This window comes from Phoca vitulina, unplaced genomic scaffold (genome assembly GCF_004348235.1).
Source record: "Phoca vitulina isolate PV1807 unplaced genomic scaffold, GSC_HSeal_1.0 scaffold48, whole genome shotgun sequence".
In the NCBI taxonomy this organism is placed as follows: domain Eukaryota; kingdom Metazoa; phylum Chordata; class Mammalia; order Carnivora; family Phocidae; genus Phoca; species Phoca vitulina.
The window spans coordinates 10,007,501-10,025,556 of NW_022589751.1; the positions used below are offsets into that span (position 1 = coordinate 10,007,501).

An 18,056-nucleotide genomic window follows, 5' to 3' on the forward strand; every position below is an offset into this window, starting at 1 on the left:
GGGGGGGGGGGGGGGGGGGGGGGGGGGGAGCCGGAGACTTATAAGCTCTCTGTGGGACAGATCTTGGAGCAGGGCATCTATTTGAACAGTTCTTTCTTTTGTAGACCATCATGCTAACATTTGTGGGGTGTTAAGATGTTTGGGCTTCATGTTGTCCACCGGGTGTGCCCGATTGAACCATTGGTCCCCTACAGGTGGCTGGTTAACCCCAGCTAGGTTGGAGTATTGGCAGATTCATTTTGCTGAAGGATTTCAGTTTTCACAACTTCTCAGTGGGACTAGTGAAGGCTCTGAAAAGCTTTAACCTCTGGAAACAGTCCCATATTTTCCTGCCTTTGAGGAATAGTTCTTGGTGACTGGAAGCCCTGTGCTTGGATGATGCCATCATGAAGCAGGGATGAACCAGAGAGACCAGCAGCTCTGTTTGATCTTGTCCTTAATCCTTCCCCCCCCAGCCTGGCTAAACAACTGTGTGGGCCACTATAACCATCGGTACTTCTTCTCTTTCTGCTTTTTCATGACTCTGGGCTGTGTCTACTGCAGCTACGGGAGTTGGGACCTTTTCCGGGAAGCTTATGCTGCCATCGAGGTGAGCCCATAGTTAGGAGCAGGACAGCTCAGTAGAATTTTGGGGCATGGAATCTGTCCCTAAGAAGTGGGGCTGGTAGCACCGCCGTCCTAGAGGCCTGAGAGTATAACCAGCACTGTTTTCCATCCCCTTAGAAAATGAAACAGCTCGACAAGAACAAACTACAGGCGGTTGCCAACCAGGTGGGCCGTCCCCACCCCACTGCCTCCTGCTGCTCAGGCCAGGGGGATGGGGTTGCTGAGGCAGCGGGGGCCCGCCTGCTAGTGGAGTTGTAGAGGCTGGCCGAGGGGCCTCTCAGGCCTGGATCAGGGGTGTTCTGGGAAGCTATCGGCTGACTGGGTGGCCTGGGGTAAACTGAAGTCCCTGGTTTGTGACAGTTTTGGGCTCTCTACCCCATTATCACCTTCTTTGGGCTGAGCAAGGACTCTGCCTTGGTGATGGCCTGAGCAGCAAGGAGTCTGTGTTAGTGTGTGTAATGGGGTTCCAGGGGACAGAGATCAGGCTGGGCCAGTCTGATCACCCTTTGGTCCTGGTCTTTCTGCATCCATTGTCAGGATCGTCCCTTCCCCTGGGCCTTTTAGGACCCCTTACTCTGAGAGGTCCTGGGCTCAGGACTGTACCACTTACCTCTGCTGCCCTTTCAGCCCTTAATCGGAGCTCAGTTCTCCCTGCTTGTGCTTGCATTCTGGGTGTGGGCCTCCTCTCTTGAGGATTGCAGCCACATAGTGAGGGAGTTCTCGCTGGGAAGTGGAGTGGCTTCCCCTGGAGCCCCATTTGTGTTGTCAAATCTGAAGGCCCAGGGTCGGCTCCTACTGTGCTTTGCCATCCTGTCCAGACCCGCCCTGCCCAGTGTGTGTCCACATGATGATGCCGCCGGGCTTGGCCCACCCATCTGGCTGCCATCCTGACTCCTCTGTGGCTTAACTCCCTACTTTCTCACCCTGGGCTTTGGTCCCTTCCCTGCCTGCAGGTGCTGGGGGCTGTGGTGGAGACCAACAGAGCAAATGAACCCCCTTGCTCTTCTTTCTCTAGACTTACCACCAGACCCCACCACCCACGTTCTCCTTCCGAGAAAGGGTGACTCACAAGAGTCTTGTCTACCTCTGGTTCCTGTGCAGGTATCGAACGCTCATTTTTGACACTTTAATGGGGGGCAGCTTTGGGAAAACCATTCTAGTGCCCATGTGTAGATAGGGACCCACCCGTCATCTGCCACTCTTCTTAGTGTGACTTAGCTTGGCAAAGAGTCAGTGCTTCATTTTCTTCAGCGTTCTGGGGCAGGGAATGCTAAGGATGCTAGCACTGAGCGTTCTGTGCCAAGGTAAGTTAAACTCCTGCCTCAGGGTAGGGCAGTGCAATTTCCAGATGAGAACTGAAGAGCAGAGGGTGAAGTGAGTTGCTGTGTGATCATAGCTGGGAATGGGAGAGCTGCAGTTGGAATTGTGTGCCTCCTGTTCTAAACCTGGTGCTTTCTCTATCTGCTGTTGTTTCCTAAGCATGGGGATTTTAGGAGATATGGACCATTTTTATTAGCAATGCAGACTTGTTTCCCTACCCTTCTTTCCACATGTCGATGCTTCTTCATTGGTGTTTTTTATAGACGTACTGAAGCAACAACTCACCTAGGATGTAGGCTGCGAGATAAGACTTAGGCAGAGAGGTCTCTAGTGGATCATTATTGCTCAGCTCAGTTTCAGATTCAGACCTACCTGTAGCCGCCCCCTCCCCTAAGCTCGCCACCAATCTTGGCCCCTCTTTTCTTAGTTCCGTAGCACTTGCCTTGGGTGCCCTAACTGTATGGCATGCTGTTCTCATCAGTCGAGGTGAGACTAGTATCGAAAGGCACATCAACAAGAAGGAGAGACGTCGGCTGCAGGCCAAGGGCAGAGTGAGTAGGGCTGAGGGCTTGGGGTGGAGGGTAACTGAACCTGCTGTCCTGAAAACAGAAGCCATGGTCAGGGCCAATAGGCGTCATAAAAGGTCAGAACTTGCCTAGCTGAGCCTTAGCTTAGCCAGTTTAGGCTCTAAAATTAGGAGGGGATTAAGTAAAAAGGGGTTTGTAGAAACCTGTGTTTTTCTTGGCTCTAGGTTTTTAGGAATCATTACAACTACGGCTGCTTGGACAACTGGAAGGTATTCCTGGGTGTGGACACAGGAAGGTAAAGTAAAACATCTAGACCAGTGCCATCCAGTAGAACTCTTTGTGATAAGAAAAGTTTTCTGTACCTATGCTGTGTAAGACATTAGGCACTAGCCACATATGGTTGCTGAACACTTGAAACGTGGCTAATGCACCCATAAATTGTATTTTTAATTTAATTTCCACTAATTTAAATAGACACATGTGGGCTAGTGGCTACCATAATGGACCACTGCAGATCTAGACTCTGGGAGTAGAGATCACTGTTCATTTGAGCCAAAGGGGCTTACGGCCAAAACTGTGGTGTACATGCATATGAGGCTTACAGATGACCACAACAGAACCCTGAGAGAGCTGTTGTCAAGAAGGGACCTCTAGGTAGGACATAGTGACCACCAACCTCCTCCCATTTGTATGGCAGTGTCTGGAGTTCAAGCCAGCAACATGTGGGATTGCAGTAATCTGTTTGTAACAGAAGTCCTAAGACAAAAAAATGAAGTTCGCTCCCTGAGCCCAAGAGACAAGGGTAAACCACTTTTCAAATTGCAATTCCCAAGACAGTAATAATCAGGTGATCAGAAGTACCTGCCCTCTTCCCTTTCCCGTCCTCATTACATTCCTGCCTGTCACTGCTTGCAGTGGCCCCTTAGAAGTTTAGCTTGAAACCTCTAGAGGCCCTCAAGGCACTAGAGGGCACATTGGACAAATTAGAACTTTTGTTACCTTTGGGATTAATGCCAAGGTGGCTTCAGGATACTTTGAATCCTTGCTGAGGACTGAGGATCAGGAAGGAAGACCAGGAACTCTTGGAACTCAGACATTCTATCTTCTCTTGTAGGCACTGGCTTACTCGGGTGCTGTTACCTTCCAGTCATCTGCCCCATGGGAATGGAATGAGCTGGGACCCCCCTCCCTGGGTGACTGCTCACTCAGCCTCTGTGATGGCAGTGTGAGCTGGATTGTGTCAGCCACAGCTTGAGCACCACTCTGCTTCCTGCATTGTCTCAAGGGCCTCCAAGGATAGCTTCTTGGAATCCTTGGGCAAAAAAAGTCAGTGGGCCTGCCGTAGATTACCATGCAGGGACAACTCAAGGACCAGTCTCCTGGCTACTGCAGAAACAAGGCATGATGTGGAAAACTCCTAGGACTGATGTACCTTTACTCAGCTCAGGCAAACTGAAGTTCCAGCCCCAGACTGGAGATTAGGCAGCTAGCAACCCTGCCAGGTGCTGACCCCAACCTCCTCCAGGTTCCAGCACTGGGGTTGGCCACCACCTCTCCCACTTGCTATCTGAGAAAACACCTGAACAGTAGAACGGAGATTCTGGCTTCTCAACAGGGCAAGACACCAGGCCTACTGCTGAGGTCACTGCCACTTCTCACATGCTGCTGAAGGTGAAAAATAAAGGTATTTGATTTTTAAAGATATGTAGCTTCTCTTTGCTTTTACTAGAGGGCGAGGAAGGGAGAAGTCAGGGTCAAGGCCTAGTGTTCTGGTCATGCTTCCTGTGCTCTACTTGGAGGGGTGGATGCCCCAAAGAATTCTTGTTAGTGTTCCTCTAAGCGTACGCAGTGGTGCTCTAGTTAGGTGCCACAAAGACATAAGTGGGGAGCGGGAAATAGCTGACCGCCCCATTACCAAAAGAAATCTTTATTCTCTAGTAGGTACACACACATCCATCATTCTGGTCCTCAAAGCCACATTCATCTGCATTCGCCCCTCAGCAGCATATCTCCCTTTTTCTGACAAATAAATGGAAAAGCCTGAAGACCAAGATCTTTCTTCAAACACAAGTGGTCTCACACTCAGTTACTTCACAAAGCCATTAGAAGTCAGGATTCCTATGTTACAGAGCCATGCAACAGTGGCCCAGGGAGAGGCCATCAGAGGCCAGTGGTCTCCCTGCCTTAGGCAAGATGGCTTGATAGTTAGTAATTCCAGGTTAGATTGTCTGTAGGACAGCCTCGGCCAGGACCGAGGGCTCAGCTGCCAGGGCTCCCCAGCAGAAACCTGTAGGCAAAAAGAATATAGGCAGCATCAGCGATGAGGCTCATTTCAATCCCATCTCGCCCATGACCTAGAAACTCACCATTCTCCCCTGGCTGATACTGCCTCCTTGCGCACCAGTCTCTTCTTGTCATCCAGGGGCTTGGCCAAAGCTCGGATCACCTGTGGTTTGTACGGCAGCAGCTGTGGGGTTAGAAGAGCCACGGCCTTGCTCAACCAAAGCAACTGAAAGGGCTGCTTCTCGGACTCTACGACTAATGTTCTTCCTAGTCTCCTTTAGTGATTCCAGAGAATGCTCTGTGGCAGGATGGCCGTTCTATTACAGGGTAGTCAGGCAAATCCTTGCCTGTGTATACCTCAATCACACAGCAGGGTGGCCAGTCCCACTTGATTAAGGCAAAAAGGTACTTCTCTGGCTCTTCTAAGAAGGGTCTAGGCCAGAGGGGACCATCTCAGGTACTCACCACAGGAGTGGGCAGACGAGTAAGAGCGTGCATACACTGCAGTGCAGCAATCCGGACAGCCTGGAACACAACCATAGAGGGTAACGGGAGGCCCATGAAGGAGAGACATAGGTGCCAAAGAGCTGTGGGGGCTTAACGCACCATGGAAGGGCTAGAGCTGAGGTTCAGAAACTTGGTGACGAGGGTGTCCACGTGAAGACTCATGACCTGGGGTGCTTCCAGTAGAAGAGGCTGAAGGCAGCTGAGGGTGGAGAGCTGTACCACACAGTCAGAGCAGGACAGGGCTTCCAGCAGCAAGGAAAGCAGCTAAGGGGCCACAGAGAAGGCGGGCACGATCACGTATGTGATGAGCCTGCTCTTCCTCCACCTCACCATGCCCCGGCTGGGGACAGTGGCTTAGTCCCTGTTTGAGGCTCTGACTGCAGGGCTTACCGTGGGCAACTCTGGCAAGAGCACAGGCTTAGGCAGCCTGTTAAGGACATGAGACAGGCCCTTCAGGTAATTTGGCTTCACATCTGTAAAAAGATGGAAAAGCTTAGGGAGAAACTGGTCTCAGACATAGAGCTTGGGAATTCAACTCCAATCTCTATGAAGCTGGGACATCAGCCTAGAAAAAGGTTGGGGAAAAAACCCCCCAAAACCCTGAAGCTCAGAAAAGGCAAGATAGGCTCATCAAAGGAAAAAAGTGGGACAAGAATGTGGAAATTTAGCCTTTCAGGTACAGATGACAGTATAGCTCTAAAGAAGCACTCGGGTCCTAAATTATTTGAGGGAATGTGGCCTGAGCAAAGGAAAGGTCTATATATTTGGGGCCTTTCTTTTAGACCCTTCTCACCTCGGGAAGCAGCATGGAAGCCCTGGACCAAAGCTGGCACATTATCTGTGAAGAACCGCTGGCGGAACATGATCCGCACCTCAGCATGGCCAGCACGGGTCAGCACGTCCGTGCAGTCAGACATGAGCAGAGAGAAGCCATCGGCTGCTGCTGGGCCTAGTTCTGGATCACTCAGGAGGCCCATGAGCTGGAGAAAAGAGGTGCACCAGAAGAAAAGAATCAATCTTAAATACGCAAGAGGAGGATGGCTGTCCTTTCTGGGAGAATAAACAGGAAAGTTTCTGTGTAGGTCCTTGGCTCTCCTGTCTCCAGAATGGACTTACCCGGTCTGTAAGGCAGGAACTGAGAGGATGATATCTGAGTACTAGGGCCTTTGTTACCTGTAATCAGAGAGAGAACAGTCAGGGCATGACACTCAAACCCCAGAACTCCAAGAAGCATGCTTATGGTTCAAGGTCAAATGGAGAAATTTTATTTAACCAGACATCATTGTCTCTGTCTAACCAGAATCCATTCTGGCTCCTTACCCAGAGAAGCAGTGTGAAGACCTGACTACGACAGGGCCCAGGGCTCAGGCCAGCCTCTACTCTGTCCATGGCTAGCTGCAGGAATTCGTCCAGCTGTTGCCCTAAAAATAAGAAACACTGATGCAGAGGCTACACATTTCTCCTTTAACAACAAAGGATATGTCAAATGCAGAGCTCCCTGAGAAGCCTTTAGAAGAACGGTATCATTCTGGCTGTGACTTTGCCCACTCAGCTCTAGGACACTAGCATGAGAGTCTGGTATCTCCTAACATGGGTGCTAGTATTCGGAAAGAGCAGTCTACTTCTAGTAAAAAATCATCTCTAATAGCTCCCTGTGGGGAGTAGGATGACAGACCTAGACAGAGCACTCTGCTTGAACCCTCTTACCTTCTTAAGTCCCTTAATGCTTTGCCCAACTCTGGTCCCGACTCTTGTCCCAAGGGCTGTCCCTTGGGAGTCCCTATTACATTGTTAGCAGCTCCTTTTTTAAAGAGCATAATTAAAGAGCATAAGGGCTGAACTTCCAAGATTTCATCAGTAATCGATTCCAGGAGGCTCCCAACCCCCAGCCTCATTTCAGTACCTGCAGGGAGCTTGTTGAGGAGTCCCGCAAAGCACTTGGCAGCGGCGGTGGAGGAAGAGGGGCAGCTGGGGCAGCAGCTCAGCTCTACAAGCTCCCGCATGAGTTGGTTCAGCTGAGGGATTTCCACCTACACAAAACCTGACCATGTGATGCACGAAGAGAACACTCGCACCCCAAGAGATACCCAGTAGAAAGTGGCAGCAGGGGCCAGGATGGATGAGAACTAAATTCTCTAGTGAGGAAAACAGAAGATCAGCTTAGCCTATGGCAAGTTTCTGCCCAGAAGTCACTTGGGAGCTGCCACCCCTTGTCAGGGTTAAACTAGGTTACTCCCCAAATGTACTCACATTTCGAGGTAAGGAGCAGACAAAGCCCATAAGCAGTGCAACCAGCCGCCTCTGCCCTGAGGAGCCATCCTATAAAGGAAGAAGAGCTCCAGCAAGCCTGTCCTGCCAGCAACAGGCTTGTCTGCCCCCAAACCCATCCCAGATTAGCCCTAAAAATTTGAAGGAAAGAAGTTCTGGGGTGCCTGGGTGGCTTAGTCGGTTAAATGGCTGCCTTCAGCCTGGGGTCATGACCCCAGGGTGCTGGGATCGAGCCCCACATCGGGCTCCCTGCTCAGCAGTCTGCTTCTCCTTCTCCACCGCTTGTGCTCTCTTGTGCGCACTCTCTCTCAAATAAATACAATCTTAAAAAAAAAGTCCCAAGATTCTTTCCCTTCTGATCCATCAGACCCTCACCTGGAATGGCTGGAATCTGCAAGGGAAGCTGTTTTCAGGCAGAAAGGAGATGTTGCCATCCAAGAAAAGGGGCACAATGCGGGCGACACTCTGGGCAGCTAAACTGGGGATGGAAGACTATGTATTACCAAGGAGCTAGGGTTCTGAAGTACCCTGAGTTCACATTAGAGTCACTGAGTCAATGGGCCAGAACATGATCATTCACACATTCAGCAAGTATTAATTCAGCATATATTATGTGCTAAGAACCGTTCCCATTTTAGGCCCTGGTGATTTAGGAGTGAACCAGATAGATTAAATCCCTGTTCTCCTGGAGTTTACAGTCTAGTCAGAGAACTCAACGTATATTTAAAAAAAAAACAAAACAAAACGCTCTACCGGTGATTCTTATGCACATCTGTAGCTAAGAGCCATTAGCCCATGCCTCCACTACCCTCATAGTCCCTGGTGCTAAAAAGCCCCTTCCTTTTACTTTGTCAGCAAAACTACTCCCTCCACATTTGATTCTGGGTAAAAGGACAGCTCAGAAGGCAGCTACCTGCCGCTTCTCCCCAAGACTGCTATCCTCCTGCCTAGGATCAAGCCACATCAATGATTATACTCACTCAGGGCTCAAGTGGGTAGTGGCAGTGCCAATGACAGACACCATGGCGGCCAAGACCTCATCCTCCAACAGTACTTTTCTCAGAACTGAGTGTTCCTTCTCTGAAAAATCAACAGACAGACAGACAGACAGACACACACACACACACACACAAAGAATCACCAGGCTATGACTATGGTTCAGATGATTAGGTCCTGTCATCATCAGGACCCCAGTCACAATGGCAGCAGTTTCTAACCTGTCCTCTAGTAGGGTTAGAGCACCGAGTAGCCCTGAGCACCAGCACGGCACCAGAAGGAGTTCTTGAGAACTTTGTGCTGTCCATAGACTGGGCAATGTGGAAAATAAAGCTAGCTATTACGACCTTAACTTCAGAAATAGTTTTTTCCAAAACTTAAAGATAACACAGATGTATTGTCACGGGTCTTCATTATCACAGCAGCTACCTACGTGGAGCCACCACAGGTACATACTATATACTACATTGCCAGGCACCACACCTTCTTATCTACTCCTTACTAACTACCCTGTGACGTAGATACTACTCTTTATCTTCCCCTTATAAGCGAGGGAGCAGAGGCATACAAAGGCTAAATATCTTCTCTTAACAAGTGGTGGAGTTGAAGATGAAACCCAACCAGGTCAGCTTAACTCCAGAGCCTCATTCTAGCTAAACAAATTACATAGCAGTTATAGAGAAAAAAAGGTGTGCATCCTTCTGAGTGTTGCTAACACTGGTCAGGTTGGCACCCTTTGCTTGAAGTGAAATCTCACCTTGGGGACAAAGGATTCAAAGGAAGCCTCTGCCGGTACAAAATGTAATACCAGCGATAGACTCAGGGTGGCAGCGCTGTTCAACATTAGTGGATGGCTGAGGCCCAGAGGAGGCAGAGCTAGCGAAGTGCGGGGTGCAGAAAGTCACCTGGCATGGAAGCCTGCACAGCCAAGGCAAGCAGGCAAGGTAAAGCTGTCTGATGGAAATACCAGCAGCTCTCGGGGTCCCGCTGGCATTTTTCTGCCACCTGCTGGAGGCTCTGACAGACGGCAATAACTTCACTGGTTCCTGCAACCATATTCCCTGTGTGGTGAGAAAATATTCTCTGTCGTTTCCTTAAAAGCACTTCCAGGTCTTTCAGATACAGAATATGGGAAGAGTAATCAAAGATGAGTGACTAAAGAGTCCAAGAGTGTCTTACAAAGAGCCAAATAATTTTATTCTCTTGGCTGTTCCTTTTCACCTCCGATTTTGGAGCAGCACCAGCTCTGTGCCAGCTCTGCAATAGGAGCACTCATACGTTTTCTCCTCTCGTTTTCATAACCACCCGAGAAGTATCATTTCTCCCATTTCATAGAGGAGATTGCGGAGGCTAAATGAAACCACCAGTGGTTTTCCAGGGTCACAGTAAGTGCAAAGTTAGGAGTCAAACCCCGGCCATACTCCTAGTCCAGTGTTCTTTCTACTATGTAACGGCTGCTGGAACACCCACTGGATCTGCCACAGAAGGCCGGGCAGTGCCAAGCCGGGAGCTTAGGGACTTAGTGAGGCCCACGGTGAGCTTGCATAGGTCCACAGTAGCAACAGCTGCTGTCACTTCTGCCTTGGAGCAGTGGTGCGTATGAGCTAGCTGGAGATCCTGTTCAAATTCTGATCAGGAGGGCCTGAGATTCTGCACTGAAGTTCCCAGACAGCACCCACGCTGCTGGTGGATGGAACACATTTTGAGTAGCACGGCCCTAGAGTGGTGCTTTTCAATTCTGACTTCACATTGAAATCACCCGGACACTCAACAATTCCCATTGTTCAAGCCCCATCCCTCCTCAGACACTCACTCAGTTGAACTGAGGCCCAGGCACCGACATATTTTAAAGGTTCCCATGTGACTCTTACATAGAGCCACCGATGGAACCACTGCCTTAGAGGCATCAACTCCAAACCTGCCTACGGCTCCCCATTCAGCCCAGCTCCTTGATGGTTATTCCTGGTATTACCTTTGTTCATCTGGCAGAGATGCTGCAGCAGCACAGGCAGGGTCTCCTTGACAATACTGGGATGCGTTGATGCAGCTGACAAGGCTTGCAAACAGCGCAGACGCCGGGAGCATTTGGTGGGCTCATCCCCTCTAGGCAAATCTAACTCCCCTGAAAGCAACCCAGGAGACATGACTTCACTGTGTGATGGCACACATGAAGGCCCCAAACGTCCCTGGGAAGGGGTGAGCCACAGAGGACAGAGACACATACCTCTGCGCAGTTCCTCAGCAAGCTTGGGCACGAGGTGACTGCTGAAGGCTACGGGGTAGAGAGCGGCCAGGGCTCCTGATGCTTCCAGTGCTGCCACCCTGCCGGGGCACAGGGCAGATGAGCAATAGCTGAGCCTTGGCCCACAGTTCTCTTGCCTAGGCCTGCCATTAAGCAGATTCAGTGGTGTGGACTCCCAAGCCTGCCTTGCTTAAGAGCAGGACTCAAGTACCTACACCACGAAGTTGGACAGGGCTTCTTAATGCCCTCAAAAGAGAGAAGTCTGACATCTCCAATCAGTTGGTAGGCAGAGTCAAGCACAGGGCCCCCTCCCCTAGGGATAGTCAAGGGTCAGAAGCACAGAGCCCTGGAACAGCTTGCTCTATCTCGCTGCTTTTGAGTCTCACCAACTCTGGGAGTCCTCCTCCAGGAAGCTCAGTCTGTACAGGTGACCCACTGCCAGCTCCAAGTCCCCAGAAGACAGGAGATCTGTGTGAGAAAGAAACACAAACCTCATCTTTCTTCCTCTGTAGCCACCACCACCCTTCCCAAAGTCCTATTAGACATCCCAAACTGCGGGGCGCCTGGGTGGTTCAGTCGGTTAAGCTGCTGACTTTGGTTCAGGTCATGATCTCAGGGTCCTGGGATCAAGCCCCACGTCAGGCTCGCCACTCAGCAGGATGTCTGCTTGTTTCTCTGCCCCTCCCCCCGCTTATGCACACACTCTCTCTCTCAAATAGAATCTTAAAAAAAAAAAAAAAAAAATCCCAAATCATCCACAGTCGCGGTGAGAACCAGGGAATTAAGGTTGCTCTTCATTGAAGACAGAAAATCGCAAGGAAGGACCGATACCCTTTCTTTTCTCTTTCTCTTAAGTGTACCTGGCTGGGCACCCAAGACTGCGAGTGTACGGATGCCAACAAGCTGAAGCTGGGTGCTGGGGTCTGTCAGAGCCATGAACACCAGTGAGCACAGCTGGTCCTTGAAGCCATTCAGCGGCCTTTCATCTAGGGACAAAGTCCAGGTTAGAGGAAAGCCCTGACTCAGCAGTGTTGCAAAGACAACTTGGGGCAAGATTCAAAGAACTTAATCCACTGGGTGTCCAGGAGGTACACTGGGGAAAAAATAAACAGGCCTCATCTGATAAGTGTTCTCTTGTGCTACAAACTCAGAACAACAGGACCACTGTTGTTCTTGAGTACTTCTCTGTAGCAATCTTTGCCTGCCATCCTTTATAGGAATACAGTGCTCAGCAGCCCCTAGGACACCACACCTGGAAGGTGATCTCACCCTTGTCTTCATAGCTCCATTTCTGGTGCAGCTTCAAGAAACCCAGGATCATTTCAAGGATTGTCCGTCGCTGGTTGCTCTGTAATGTTTTAAGGTGTATGGTGTATGTATCAAAGAATATTTTAAAGGATTTCAGTCCTGCTCCTCTCGAAGCAGGGAGAATTATCCTTTTAAAAGTAAGAGTGTCAGGAAGAGAGTGAACAAGGGAACCAGCAGCAACTGATGAGAGCAAAACCCAAGATATACGATATGGGACAAGCTCAACACTTAGCTCTCTCTCTGTGAAAGGGATCCTAGCAAGAGGTCCCATCATTTCCTCGAAAGATTCCATTTCCTTACCTGACTGTGCTTGTGGAACTGTTCCAGCAGTAAAGGCAACACGTTGCTGGTGATGTGGTCACAGGCCCGAGCAGATGCACCTGCAGCTGCCTGCAATAGTTTGGCACTAGGCCACACCAGTTTCATGTCCGGTTCACAAAGATGGTGCCTGCAGTCTAGAGAGGCAGCACATCACAGACCTGGGGAATAGGCTGAATGTTGCCTGATTCCCCAGCAGTCCACAGAAGTTAGAGATTGAGACCTGGGACAGTTTGCTAGCAGTTACCACTCAAAGTGTTTTCAATTCAAAGTAGGGCTTCAGCACCCAAATCACTGAACATGGAGGGCTAGTCATAAAAGGTCACTGGCTTTATGGAACTTCTTTCTGTTGTGCTCAACCCCCTTTCTGGCTGCCATGGCCCCATTACCCTGTAGAATGTTGCTAAGGAAGGAGTCAAGGAAGTCCTCAGCATCAGCTCTCAGCACAGAGCGAGACAAACACGCAGTCAGAGAGTGGAGAGCCGCCAGGCCATCGGCCTCCACCCGCTCACTTGCCGTCTGGAACACCTGTCAGGGAGGGATCCCATGGCTACTGAGGTGAGCCTGCACCAGGTGAGAGCCCACCCACCCACTGCCTGTTTCCTTTGAGAGGTGGGCTTTGAGAGCCTTTAGGGCAGAGCAATGGAAATTAACTCCTCAAGTGAGTTTCTTCTCAACAGGTGTATTCTCACCAAGTCCTTAGTCCCACTAGAATTGATACACATACTTTTTGAGAAACAGGATACCAACTTGGAGCATTGGCTATTGGGATCCCCTTTCCTAAGTCTCTTCCTCTCCCCTCCACCCCCTTATTAAGTATGGTGCCAGAGGCACCATGACCTATGCTCCTTACCATGGAAGGACAGGAAGTGGGCACTACGAAAAAGTGATTGTGTGCCATCACCAAACAGCTGACCCTATGTAGCGACTTATTCCCCGTCATTCAACTAGAAGTATGCCCCTTTACTGGCTTGCGACAGGGAAAAGGACAGGGTGTGTTACTTCCTCTGATACCTGACAACTGGGAGTTAACAGTAGTGAGTTTATCTAATTAACACTCACCTCTCTGCGGATAGAAGCCCAAAGGCTGGGAAGGAAGTCCTTTAGTTCCTTCTGTCCGTACACAGCACAACATGCATTCTGCCAAGGAAAGTGTAGGTATCAGCTATCTACACAATCAGACTTCCGAGGACAGGCAGGCACCCCAGCAAAATGGCACCTGAAGGAGCATGGCTCTCAGCAGAAGAACCAGCAGGATTTCACAAGAATCCTATCAGGTCACAGAAAAATGGGAGCTCATCCTGACTGATGGAAAATAAGCATAAAGAAGGAGCCCTGGGATGTCTGGGTGGCTCAGATGGTTAAGCGTCTGCCTTCAGCTCGGGTCATGATCTCAGGGTCCTGGGATCGAGTCCCACGTTGGGCTTCCAGCTCAGCGGGGAGTCTGCTTTTCCCTCATTCTCTCTCAAATGAATAAATAAAATCTTAAAAAAAAAAAAAAGGAGGAGCCCTGGTCAGCCTTTCCTCAGCTGCCACTCAGTTACTATTGGACCAGACAATATGTAGCTGGGAGGGCTTTGGGTCAACATATAGGCCCAGATTCTGGGTATCCCTCTCATGAAGGCCACTGAACTATTCCCTGTCTCTGAGTCTATACCCTTTAGTACCTCTACATTGTCTAAAGGCAGCTGGACCCTGGAAAAAAGAGAAATCCCTCACCAGAGTCTGCAGAGAATCCAGCTTGGCACTCAGAATCTCAGAATCCACTTTCTCAATCAGTAGGGGCAGCAGGAACTGTGGGAGAGAAGGAAGAACTGAAGCCTGAGATGGGTAGTGTCATAGCCACACCAAAGCACCAAGGTCAACTACATCCTTATTACCACCTGTCCCCAGGGGTAGGGGCTACATTAAAGAGCTACAAAGAGTTGAGTCAGGAGTTGTGACTGTAAACCAACCTTCCTGCCAAGCTGTGGCCAGACTCCCAGTTAACCCGAAAAATGAGCTAGTTGGCAACACTACAGGATTTTAAAAGATAGCACCATATAGAGATTGGATTATTATTTTAAACAGAGATGGTAAAGGTTTCCACTTTGAAGATCTGAAGATACTTGCCACATAAGCCTCAAGACACTTGCAGGATGCCATACCCTAAAAATGTATTCTGGATCTTTCTTTTTCCCCATGCTCTTACTGTTCTTTCTTCAGAGCCTTCTTTGGGCAGAGGCTACACACGTAACCTTGGCTAGACCCACCTCGGCAAACCGCGGTGTCGAAGCCAGCACAGCTCGAAGACTCAGGATGAGGTCTTCTCTCTGGATTCCATGGGGATCATTAGGTGGCTGGAAAAGGGAGAAGACCCAAGGGTTTGCACAACTCTTCAGACCACTCTTGGACACATGATTTAACCCAGCATTGGGTGATATTTACACCCGATCTGACAGAATAGTGTGACAGGAGGCCCCAGCAGGAAGACTTGCTTACACATTCCTTGAGAATTTCTGTCTGTTGGGCATTTATTTTCTATCTGATCTATCATCTTGCCACTCAAGAGAGAAGCACTCTGACTTTCTGGTACATTACTTTCTTCTCTCTATATATATTGTGACTATATGTTAGTAGACACTGTTTTCTCTTTAAAATATACTTTTAAAAGCGTGATTCTTGGGGCGCCTGGGTGGCTCAGTCGTTAAGCGTCTGCCTTCGGCTCAGGTCATGATCCCAGGGTCCTGGGATCGAGCCCCGCATCGGGCTCCCTGACCAGCAGGAAGCCTGCTTTTCCTTCTCCTACTCCTCCTGCTTGTGTTCCCTCTCTTGATGTCTCTCTCTGTCAAATAAATAAAATCTTAAAAAAAGGAAAGTGTGATTGTTTTGAACATATGATTTATGATCTTTTTTTCCCACTTAATATATTAGGTCCATTTTTCTGTAATATTAAATTATTCTTTCACATTAGGTTTAGTGGCTGATACTATTTCATTGTATAGTTGAGCCACAATTTATTTAAATAATTCCCCTTTGATGGACATTTCTATTTTTCCACCCTTATAAAAAAGGTATAATTCTGGGAACATAAAAAGCATTGCTGGTGTCTGTGTCAAAAAGCCAGAGTAAAAGCATGTATCAGATTTTCCTTTTCCTCTTTAGAAGCAACACGAAAAATATAGCAAAGGGATTTTCTTTTAAGACATAAAGCTAGGGCACCTGGGTGGCTCGGTCCATAAGCGTCTGCCTTCAGCTCAGATCATGATCCCAGGGTCCTGGGATCGAGTCCCGCACTGGGCTCCTTGCTCAGCAGGGAGCCTGCTTCTCCCTCTCCCTCTCCCCCCTGCTTCTGCTCCTTCTCTCTCTCAAATAAATAAATAAAATCTAAAAACCAAAACCAAAAACAAAACAAAAAAACAAAATATAAAGCTAGGAGCACCTGTCTGGCTCAGTTGGTGGAGCATCCCACTCTTGACCTTGGGGTTGTGAGTGCAAGCCCTACACTGGGTGTAGAGCTTACTTAAAAAAAAATAGAAATAAAAATTTAAAAGAAAAGACATAAAGCTAAAGGTTGAAGAAAATAGGTTAAGAGGTGCTGGCAATAAAATTTTAGGAGCTGAAAAGCAGATGGATAAGAAAATGAATGAATAGGCCAAGACAACAGAATCCTCAGCAGGCGTGGGAACAGCTGAGTAACTACCCACACACACCACAGTCCTCAAAACGCTTTGCACTGGCAGTACCTGGTGCCTTGGAATTGGGAGTGGGGTTAGAGAAGCCATCTGACCACCTAGATTGCTTCCCAGCTCCTCCCGTTCTTCAGCAGAATCTGGAGGTTTAATTCTCTGGAGAAGGCACAACAGACATCTCTAATCTTAGAGATATAGGTGCAGTAGACGGCCTGGAGAAATAGGGTCTCTGATGGAAGAGCAAGGATAAAGGAATCCCAAGGGTGATGGTGAAGGAAGATTCAACATCTCCTTTGCATTAGGAGTAGGAAGCAACCAGTTGAGACTGTATGTATGGCCAAGTTAAGCATGGTTTTTACATTTTTTTCTTCTAATTCCAGTGTAGCTTACAGTGTTAAATTAGTTTCAGGTGTATAATATAGTGATTCAGTGATTCTACATATTACTTGGTGCTCATCAAGATAAGTGTACTCTCAATCCCATGATTTTTAAATTTTTAAATGGTTGCGGGAAAAAAATCAAAAGAATATCTTTTTTTTTTTTAAGATTTTATTTATTTGAGGGGTGCCTGGGTGACTCAGTTGTTGGGCGTCTGTCTTCGGCTCAGATCATGATCCCGGGGTCCTGGGATCGAGCCCCACATCGGGCTCCATGCTCGGCGGGGTGCCTGCTTCTCCCTCCCCCACTACCCCCTGCTTGTGTTCCCTCTTGCTGTCTCTCTCTCTGTGAATTAAATGAATAAAATCTTAAAAAAAAAAAAATCTTATCTATTTTGGGGGGGCCAAGGGGCAGAGGGAGAGGGAGAAGCAGACTCCCTGCTGAACTCAGAGCCTGATGAGGGGCTTGATCCCAGGACCCTGAGATCACGACCCGAGCTGGAGGCAGACACTTAACCGACTGAGCCACCCAGGCACCCCCAAAAGAATAATATCTTGTGACACATGAAAATTATATGAAATTTAAATTTCCATGCCTATAAAGTTTTTTTTTTTTAAGATTTTATTTATTTGAGAGAGAGAGACACAGTGAGAGAGTGAACACAAGCAGGGGGAGTGGGAGAGGGAGAAGCAGGCTTCCCGCTGAGCAGGGAGCCCGACACCGGGCTCGATCCCAGGACCCTGGGACCATGACCTGAGCCAAAGGCAGACTCTTAATGTCGGAGCCACCCAGGCGCCCCTCCATGCCTATAAAGTTTTATTGCAATACAGACACTACCACATTCGTGTCTATGACCATTTTTGTGTTAGAACAGCAGAGCTGAAGAGTTGTGACAGAAATGATACAGCTTGCAAAGCCTAAAATAGTCACTATCTGGTCCTTTACAGAAAAGTTTGTCTGCCCCTGCTCTAGAATGAGCATATATGCATAGTGAAAATCAAAGAAACCCTCAGTTACACTGATGTGATCCACTATGATGATGGCATATGGCCAAAAGGGATTGATAGGACCATAAAGAATATATCTTTAGTGTAACAGAGTTACATGAAAGCCAGGTGTCTCTTATTTTAATTGACAAGAGCTTTCTGCTTCCCATATAGACTGCAGTGCAGAAGAACATACAAAAATCTGCTTGAGGGGCACCTGGTTGGCTCAGTTAGAGCATGCGACTCTTGATCTCGGGGTAGTGAGTTCAAGCCCCATGTTGGGCATAATTTACTTACAAAAAAAAAAAACCGGCTCAAATAAAGAGAAACTCTCCTATAATTATCTATAACTTTTTTTTGCCTAGAATATCTGAGAAAATGGATAAGCAGTTGGGAGCAGTGATGATCTCTAAAAGGAAAATGGGTGGTTGCAGTAAAGGGGTATAAAAGGCTTCACCCCCCATCCTTTAAATGTTGAATCATGCTCACTCTATTACCTTTCAAAAAAGTGAATGACTTACTCTTTCCTGCCCTAAAATTATAAATGCATATATTCCAGCAACTCCACTTTTAGGAATTTATCCTACTGTTATATCCATATATATGTGAAACAATACATGTACAGGATATATAAGTTGCAGCATTG

At 48.4% G+C, this 18,056-nt stretch overlaps 2 protein-coding genes across 7 annotated transcripts in view; one reads left to right on the top strand and one right to left on the bottom strand.

The window, feature by feature from the left end:
• ZDHHC16 (zinc finger DHHC-type palmitoyltransferase 16) overlaps positions 1-4,153 on the top strand; it is a 9,467-nt gene extending 5,314 nt beyond the window's left edge. For 4 of the 6 annotated variants that reach the window (XM_032432402.1, XM_032432400.1, XM_032432398.1 and 1 more), the window contains 6 exons: positions 456-589; positions 724-771; positions 1,622-1,707; positions 2,354-2,477; positions 2,678-2,748; positions 3,568-4,153. In XM_032432402.1, coding sequence (XP_032288293.1) covers positions 456-589; positions 724-771; positions 1,622-1,707; positions 2,354-2,477; positions 2,678-2,748; positions 3,568-3,682 — 578 coding nt within the window. In that variant the 3' untranslated portion in view covers positions 3,683-4,153. The remainder of the gene's footprint in view (positions 1-455; positions 590-723; positions 772-1,621; positions 1,708-2,353; positions 2,478-2,677; positions 2,749-3,567) is intronic. The other 2 variants (XM_032432404.1, XM_032432403.1) reach the window with 2 other exon arrangements.
• Positions 4,154-4,364: 211 nt separating this feature from the next.
• MMS19 (MMS19 homolog, cytosolic iron-sulfur assembly component) overlaps positions 4,365-18,056 on the bottom strand; it is a 32,944-nt gene continuing 19,252 nt past the window's right edge. Inside the window, exons 9-31 of the mRNA XM_032432397.1 lie at positions 14,628-14,714; positions 14,095-14,169; positions 13,438-13,515; positions 12,765-12,903; positions 12,358-12,512; positions 12,019-12,097; positions 11,610-11,735; positions 11,136-11,217; positions 10,732-10,829; positions 10,480-10,629; positions 9,413-9,568; positions 8,492-8,591; positions 7,887-7,989; positions 7,494-7,562; positions 7,147-7,273; positions 6,564-6,664; positions 6,360-6,416; positions 6,037-6,223; positions 5,634-5,716; positions 5,343-5,507; positions 5,202-5,261; positions 4,820-4,920; positions 4,365-4,740 (exon numbers count right to left, since the gene is read on the bottom strand). Of these exons, the coding sequence (XP_032288288.1) occupies positions 4,713-4,740; positions 4,820-4,920; positions 5,202-5,261; positions 5,343-5,507; positions 5,634-5,716; positions 6,037-6,223; positions 6,360-6,416; positions 6,564-6,664; positions 7,147-7,273; positions 7,494-7,562; positions 7,887-7,989; positions 8,492-8,591; positions 9,413-9,568; positions 10,480-10,629; positions 10,732-10,829; positions 11,136-11,217; positions 11,610-11,735; positions 12,019-12,097; positions 12,358-12,512; positions 12,765-12,903; positions 13,438-13,515; positions 14,095-14,169; positions 14,628-14,714 (2,406 nt within the window). The 3' untranslated portion in view covers positions 4,365-4,712. The remainder of the gene's footprint in view (positions 4,741-4,819; positions 4,921-5,201; positions 5,262-5,342; positions 5,508-5,633; positions 5,717-6,036; positions 6,224-6,359; positions 6,417-6,563; positions 6,665-7,146; positions 7,274-7,493; positions 7,563-7,886; positions 7,990-8,491; positions 8,592-9,412; positions 9,569-10,479; positions 10,630-10,731; positions 10,830-11,135; positions 11,218-11,609; positions 11,736-12,018; positions 12,098-12,357; positions 12,513-12,764; positions 12,904-13,437; positions 13,516-14,094; positions 14,170-14,627; positions 14,715-18,056) is intronic.